Source organism: Impatiens glandulifera, chromosome 1 (genome assembly GCF_907164915.1).
Source record: "Impatiens glandulifera chromosome 1, dImpGla2.1, whole genome shotgun sequence".
Lineage (NCBI taxonomy): Eukaryota > Viridiplantae > Streptophyta > Magnoliopsida > Ericales > Balsaminaceae > Impatiens > Impatiens glandulifera.
In genome coordinates, this window is record NC_061862.1 from 74821335 (window position 1) to 74829734 (window position 8400).

The 8400-nt window shown below is 30.3% G+C and overlaps 1 protein-coding gene and 1 non-coding gene across 2 annotated transcripts; one reads left to right on the forward strand and one right to left on the reverse strand.

Annotated features, from left to right (window-relative positions):
- Positions 1-800: 800 nt before the first annotated feature.
- On the reverse strand, positions 801-881 carry TRNAL-AAG. The gene has a single exon. It is a non-coding gene; the product is annotated as a tRNA-Leu (tRNA).
- A 1040-nt stretch (positions 882-1921) lies between these two features.
- On the forward strand, positions 1922-2975 carry LOC124922560 (RING-H2 finger protein ATL52-like). The gene is made up of 4 exons (XM_047463285.1): positions 1922-2054; positions 2147-2292; positions 2374-2462; positions 2541-2975. The coding sequence occupies exons 1-4, from the start codon at positions 2027-2029 to the stop codon at positions 2722-2724; spliced, it is 447 nt and encodes a 148-aa protein (XP_047319241.1). The 5' UTR covers positions 1922-2026; the 3' UTR covers positions 2725-2975.
- Positions 2976-8400: the final 5425 nt, after the last annotated feature.

The following is an 8400-nucleotide window of genomic DNA, read 5'->3' on the forward strand; positions in this document are numbered from 1 at the left end:
TTTAAATAATGTTAAAGTTGGATGGAGTTGTTTATGAGATACCTCAATCTATTATATATGTGTCATGAGTCTCATGACTAAATACTTATCTTCTTGCACAAATAAGTGACATTTCAATAAGTTGTTACCTTATAAATGCGAATAATATGGGCTATAGCCCACGAATTATAAACATTTCAATAAAGTCTATGTTTAAAAGCAATTATTATCATCCTTAATGATAAATTAATTATGTCTTTAACTCCTAAGTGCTAGCAATTAAAATATTACATTTTTACCACATAGAAAGAGTTTGAATAATGATAAAGTTAGACTGAGTCGTGGCTACCTACTTATTCCCATTTTCAAAAATCAGCTAATAGGCGTGGCATTAGTATGAGTCCTTGAAGAAGTTGAAGACTTGATGATCTGATCAATGTGTTAATTTATTTTACCATGGCATTAGTATTAGTCCTTGAAGAAGTTGGAGACTTGATGATCTGAGCAATGTTTTATTTTAATTTTACATATAAATAGTTTGAATAGTTTGAATAATGATAAAATTGGACCGATTGTTGATACCTACTTATTTCCATTTACCAAAATCAAAGACTCTACATATAGTTGAAGAGCTAACTTGATGAACTAAGATGTATGACAAAGTTGAAGACTTGGACATAAGGAAAAGCCTACATGTAGTTGATGAACATAAACCTACATATAATTGATGAACTAAGATGAATGACATTAGTCCCCCCAATGAAGAGGTTGTTTAAGTACATAAAGAAATGAAAAAAAAAAATAAAACCAATAAAATATTATGTTGACAGTGGGATTTGAACCCACGCCCTTTCGGACCAGAACCTTAATCTGGCGCCTTAGACCAACTCGGCCATATCAACTTATTGTTAAAATTGTCTTCTATTAATAATTTCTACTATGTATTTTTCATTGTTTTTTTGTGTTCAACGTCCCTCTTTATTAGGATGAATTGTTTGAAAAATAAAATAAAAGAAAATTTGTAAATTACAAGCTAAGTATTTACTGTATGAATAAATTTGAATTCTTCTGATTATATATATATATATTTTTTTTCTCAATCACATAATATTCTATTGAAATTCTTGATAATTATTGAGTTTTAGACAATCTAAAGATAACATAATTTTGTCTTTTTGACTACTTCTTTAGTGGGAATCATTTGAGGGTTTTTTCTTATAATTAATGGGTTCATAGATTCTGTAATCTATTTTCTAATGATTGCATTTCTTATCATTCAAAGACATCACCAAACATGGGTTCAAATAGACATGTTTTTACATGGTGACATAATCAACAAGCTTAGACAAACTTAATAAGCATGATCATGAATTCAAGACTAGTAGCACTAATATAGGGCATAGATCAATAATTTAGTATCTAGCATTAAAACAATCTAAAGAAGATAAATAAAATTTAAATTTATTTTTGCTTGACAGCCTATTCATACACTTCAGTCACAATCCAACTTGAAAACTTAAGATATGAAACTACTAAAGAAAAACATCTTGATATCTGAACTATTCTAGTTGAGTTTGAAAATCTTATAAAAACAAAATTGACTATGCAATGAAGGGAAATACAACTTAAACCAAATTGGGTTAGGTTGATAGCTTCAATTCATGCATTTTCAGCAAGAATCAAACATGAAAAATTATGTAGTTTGATCTTTTTTCTTTTCTTCTTGGTATAAGGCTTCTAACCATCAAAAGCCTATCCATTTCTTACTAAACTACTCTTTTAGGTGGGTTTCAAAGAGAACCCAACAAAGAAGAGGAGACAAGCAAAGAAAGGTCTTTTCAATCCACTCTTCTCATTATCCAAGTTCAAATTTTGAGTCCCACCCAAAACATGGAGATTGTGATTCCACATGGGTACTTATCCTTTTAGGGTGTTAATATGTTATTGCCCATTACGATTTCGCCACTCAAATTCTACCACTCACAAGATTTAATGAATCTCCTTATGGATTCCTTCTTGTTTTTCTCTCTTTGTTTCTTTCTCTGAAATGGAATCATATCCCCCCCTATATATATGTAAGTCAAACAAATTATTTTCGTGAAACCAGACATGGGTTTGTGTTTTTAGGTCTCGAATTGATCATAGAGGTTTGAAATGCTTGATCCAGGTACAAATTTGATTACTACAATAATTGGGTTTGGGATGAGTGCAACTTTTATCATATTCGTATGCACTAGATTAATTTGCGGCCGAATGCGTAGAACTCATCATTCAAGGCAGTTACTTGAGATTTCGAGGATTGATCTTGAACAGGTACAAGCTCAATCTCAATCTGAAGTTCGATTCATGATGTAATTGTTGGGTTTTTCTTTTCTTAATCTTTGTTTGCGACAGCCAGAAAGTCAGAACAATGGCCTTGAATCTGTTGTGGTTGCTGCAATTCCCACGGTGAAGTTCAGCGACGGCGATTTCAACTCCACACAGTTAATAGATCCTCAAAATTTCAAGGATTTTGGTTCGATTTATGTTAAAATTAAAGGCGTTTTTGCTTTGAAATGCAGGTGTTCTATATGCTTGGGAGAGTACCAAGAGAAGGAAATACTAAGAATAATGCCCATTTGTGGACATAATTTTCATCTTTCTTGTATAGATATTTGGCTAAGGAAACATTCTACTTGTCCTGTTTGTCGATTACCCATTTGCGGCTATAACCAGGAGGGTGTGGAGATATCAACAACCGCCTGACAGCAAAACAACAATGTTTTCAAAAGAAGACACTTGTTTTAACATATGGCATAAGAACTAGCTAGCATGATTCTAGTTTTACTTTTGATGTTGTAAAAAAGTAACAATTATGGTTTTAAATATGAGGTTAATCTTCAAACATGAGAGTCATCTCTGAAAATTGAGGTTAATCTTAACTGATCATATGTATAATCAAGGCAAATGAAACAATGAAAAATGGAGGAACCTACCCTTGTTCCAACTTTCAAGTTGTTAAAAGGAAATTCATGATACAACAAACCCAATCTAGAATATCGATTTGTAGTTTGGAACCTCGGTTGGAGGGGAGCTGAGTTTTGAGTTTGAAATCTAAATTAATATTCTATTTAAATATTTCAAAGAAAAAAAATGTCAAATACATTTATAATTTGTTTTTTTTAACCCATATTCAGCTCTGAATTTTGGTGTTTCCAAATATTTATGTAGAATTAGGAAGTAGGAAAAAAAAATTTGAAAAAAAAAATTTAAATCTACTGAGGTAGCTTATGTTGGAAATAGTTGTTTCTTAAGACTCATGATTCCAGCTAAGAAGGTTTGGTTAATGTGAGAAGCTCATAAGTGTAAAAGTTTGTCTAATATTTGATCTTTATGGCTATTTCTTTTTCATTTTGATATATATGGAGTACAAATAATTTGTTTATTCTCATATTTTTTACTTTAATAATCAAAACATCTGTTAAATTTATTTATCCTACACAAAACTGACTTGATCATATTTTGTGAAAATACCATGCCTTATAAAAAATTTAATTAGTTAATGTAGTGTTAAATAGTTAATTATAAAATTTTAAATGTTCATTTAATTAATCTATATATATATATAATGATGCTTAATTTTTAAAGTGTCCGGATTGCCGGGTCGAGAGCTGTGGTTAATTTGGATACTTGGGTCGGATTGTGGGTTTACCCGTTTTTAAATTTAAAACGGTTAAAAATAAGATTAAAAATGCTACAGGTATGTTTCGAACTTGCAACCTAACAAAACAAGTACAACTCTTTAACCAACTAGGCTATAAAGACTTTATATTTTAAATTCAACACCAAATTTGATAAACGCGGGACGTTTTAACATTAATATAAGTTCAACTTTTTAACTAACTAATCTATATATATATAATGATGCTTAATTTTTAAAGTGTCCGGATTGCCGGGTCGAGAGCTGTGGTTAATTTGGATACTTTGGTCGGATTGTGGGTTTACCCGTTTTTAAATTTAAAACGGTTAAAAATAAAATTAAAAATGGTAGAGGTATATTTCGAACTTGCAACCTAACAAAACAAGTACAACTCTTTAACCAACTAGGCTACAAAGACTTTATATTTTAAATTCAACACCAAATTTGATAAACGCGGGAAGGTTTAACATTAATATAAGTTCAACTTTTTAACTAACTAATCTATATATATATATATAATGATGCTTAATTTTTAAAGTGTCCGGATTGCCGGGTCGAGAGCTATGGTTAATTTGGATACTTGGGTCGGATTGTGGGTTTAATCGTTTTTAAATTTAAAACGGTTAAAAATAAGATTAAAAATGCTAGAGGTATGTTTCGAACTTGCAACCTAACAAAACAAGTACAACTCTTTAACCAACTAGGCTACAAAGACTTTATATTTTAAATTCAACACCAAATTTGATAAACGCGGGACGTTTTAACATTAATATAAGTTCAACTTTTTAACTAACTAATCTATATATATATATAATGATGCTTAATTTTTAAAGTGTCCGGATTGCCGGGTCGAGAGCTGTGGTTAATTTGGATACTTGGGTCGGATTGTGGGTTTACCCGTTTTTAAATTTAAAACGGTTAAAAATAAAATTAAAAATGCTAGAGGTATGTTTCGAACTTGCAACCTAACAAAACAAGTACAACTCTTTAACCAACTAGGGTACAAAAACTTTATATATTAAATTCAAACACCAAATTTGATAAATGCGGGACATTTTAATATTAATATAAGTTCAATTTTTTAACTAACTAATATATAATAATGTTGAGTAAATGGATACTTGGGTCGGATTATGTGTTGACCCACCCATTAATTTAAAACGGTTAAAAATAAAATTAAAAATGTTATCCGTAATTTTTTTCACGGTTTTTTATATTATTACTCGTGCAAATGCACGGGCTAAATGCTAGTTATTTTAATTACAGTAACCACTACCAAAAACCAAAAATAACCTAGTCATTTTCCTTCCTCAAAAAAAAACTTTAAGGAGATGAAAAGACATCTTTTATTAGTTTCTCCAATTACTTTTAAAGAGGTTGTTTCGTTTCTCTTTCCACCAATCAGATTGTGTTTTTGTTAAATGCAAGAATTTTTCATATCAGAGTTTTGTGATTTAAATAATACTTTCAATTGTCGATGAGTCGCGTGTGTTCGTTCCATTTTTAACCGTAAAGAAGATGCATTTATTAATTTTCAATAATGAAAGGTTTGATATGAAAGATCAAATCAAACCTTTCATTATTGGTACGAATTTCTCGTTGTTTCGATCACATATGTAGCTAATCAATTATTATTTGGCAAAAAAAAATTCGACGATATTTATCAACCCTCGACTAAGGATAATTTTAATTTACATTCAAAATATTTGATAGAGATTTTTCGACGTCATTTTATTGATTCGTTCAAGCTCCCTCTAATTTAATATTTATCGCTTAAAATTCAAATGATCTTGTTATTTGATTGGTTGTTGGAACTTCTCCATTGAAAATTTAACTTGTAAACTGTTCATACAATTTGAATTTAGATTATCAATAATTATTTGTATTTATTTATAAGTTTTATTTTATATTATTTATTAATGATTTTGATATGTAATTTTCAATTAAATATTTAAATTAAATGAGAATTAATTAATTAATTATTAAAAATAACTCTCCACTATTTATTTTTTAACATAAGTACACAATATTTCACACATTTATAACTCATCTATTTATATCTAATACAGTTTAATTTAAAATGTTAGAGGTGTGCCACACGCTTTCTCTACAATCATCCACAAAATAAGATAATTTCTCACTCTTAATAATTATTTATCTTAATTATTTTCTCTCTTTTAATATATATATATATATATATATATATATATATATATTTCAATCCCTTAATTTAATTATTAAGTATTTTTTACTTTCTCATCCCATATAAATATTTATATTTTTGACATTAATAATATAAAATATTTTTTTATCAATAATTTTATATTAAAATATATAATATTACATAATATATTTATTTTTATATTTAATAATAACAATATATTTATATATATATAATAATGCTTAAAGTTAACAAGCACCACATTAATTCACGTCCTTAGATATATAATCACGTCATTAAATATTTTATCTCTCCACTCTCTTCCTCTTTATTTTTTTAATTATTTTCATTATTATATAATATATATATATATATATATATTTTATATAATATATATTTCTTTATCATATATTATCTAGAAAAATTATCTATATTAATATTAATTCAAGATATAATTTTTTTTTATTATAAATTAACCTAACTTCATAATTTTTATATTTATTTTATTTATATATAAATATAAACAATTTTATTTATTTTTATAAATGCACGTACCTTTATAATTTTATATTTATTTGTTACATTATATATATATATTATATTAGTTTTCATCATTAATTTTATATAAATACATTTTATCTTTTATCATACATTTTTTCTCTCATCATATATATATATATATATATATATATATATAACTTTTTTTATGAATATATATAATTTTTATGTTAATATAAAAATTAATTAATTGGTAATAAATATTAAATACAAAATATATATGCATACACAAAATAATAAAATTATTTCAACAATCATAAGTGGTGTAGCGGTTTAAGTGTTCACATTTTATGCGGAAGACCAGAAACTTTTAAACAAATCATAGGCATGTCGTACTTAGTGATTGGTTTGATAAACATTTAAATGTCTGAGATCACGAGATGGAGGCCGAGTGGTTTGTCGAGTATGATATTGGAATTAATGGTTGGTATGAAGAGCATTTGAAATTGTGAGGTCAGGAGATGGTGGTCGGTAGTTTGTCGAGTATGGTGTCGGAATTAGTGGTTGGTATGTCGAGCATATGAAATTGTGAGCATTTCATGAAGATATTCTTGAATATAATATATGTGGCGCAACTTTTAAATAAATCATAGGCATCTGAAAGTGTGAGGTCGGAATTAGTGGTTGTTTGACGAACATTTAAATGTCTGAGGTCACGAGATGGAGGTCGGGTGGTCGGTGGTTTGTCGAGTATGATATTGGAATTAGTGGTTGGTATTATGAGCATTTGAAATTGTAAGGTCACGAAATGGAGGTCGGGTGGTCGGTGGTTTGTCAAGTGTGGTATCGGAATTAGTGGTTGGTATGTCGAGCATTTGAAATTGTGAGGTCACGAGATGGAGTTCGGGTGGTTGGTGGTTTGTCGAGTGTGAGGTCGGAATTTGTGGTTGGTTTGGCAAGCATTTGAAAGTGTGAGGTCACGAGATGTTGGTCGGGTGGAGAGTGATTTGTCAAGTGTGAGATTGGTATTAATGGTTGATTTGAAGAGAATTGGAAAGTGTGAGGTCACGAGATGAAGGTCGGGTAGTGGGTGCTTTGTCGAGTTTGACGACGGAATTAGTGGCTGGTTTGGCGAACATTTAAAATTATGAGGTCACGAGGTGGTGGGTGGTTTGTCGAGTGCGAGGTTGGAATTAATGGTTGGTTTGAAGAACATTTGAAAGTGTGAGGTCACGAGATAGAGGTCGGGTGGTGGGTGGTTTGTTGAGTGTGACGTCGGAATTAGTGGTTGGCTTGAAGAGCATTTGAAAGTGTGAGGTCACGAGATGGAGGTCAGGTGGTGGGTGGTTTGTCGAGTGTGAAGTTGGAATTAATGGTTGGTTTGATTAGCATTTAAAAGTATGAGGTTCCGAGATAAATGTCGGGTGATGGTTAACTAATTGGTAATAAATATTAAATACAAAATATATATGCATACACAAAATAATAAAATTATTTCAACAATCATAAGTGATTTAACGATTTAAGTGTTCACATTTCATGTAGGAGGCAATTTTTAAACAAATGATAAACATCTGAAAGTGTGAGGTCGGAATTAGTGGTTGGTTTGGCGAGCATTTGAAAGTCTGAGGTCACGAGATGGAGGTCGGATGGTGGTGGTTTGTCGAGTGTGATGTCGGAATTAGTGGTTGGTATGACGAGCATTTAAAAGTGTGAGGTCACGAGATTGAGGTCGAATGGTGGGTGGTTTTCGAGTGTGGGGTCGAAATTAGTAGTTGGTGTGGCGAGTATTTGAATGTGTGAGGTCACGAGATGGATGTCGGGTGGTAGGTGGTTTGTCGAGTGTGAGGTTGGAATTAATGGTTGGTTTGACGGTCATTTGAAAGTGTGAGGTCACGATATGAATGTCAGATGGTGGTTAATGGTTGGTTTGACGTTGGATAAGAGGTTTGTGATCAATTGGGGATTGGTTGTTGATTTGTTGAAGTGGGAGTAAAAGAGAGGTTGACTAAGATTGATAAGTGGTTTGTCGAGGTATAGAGTCATATGAAAAAGTGTGAGTCACAAGATTAGGTTCAGTGGG

What these genes read in the sequence shown, in the direction of transcription:
- LOC124922560 (XM_047463285.1), top strand. Translation starts at nt 2,027, where the DNA reads ATGGAATCATATCCCCCCCTATATATAT. An exon ending in ATATCCCCCCCTATATATAT is followed by an intron (nt 2,055 to 2,146) that starts GTAAGTCAAACA and finishes TGCTTGATCCAG; the next exon opens with GTACAAATTTGATTACTACA. An exon ending in CGAGGATTGATCTTGAACAG is followed by an intron (nt 2,293 to 2,373) that starts GTACAAGCTCAA and finishes TGTTTGCGACAG; the next exon opens with CCAGAAAGTCAGAACAATGG.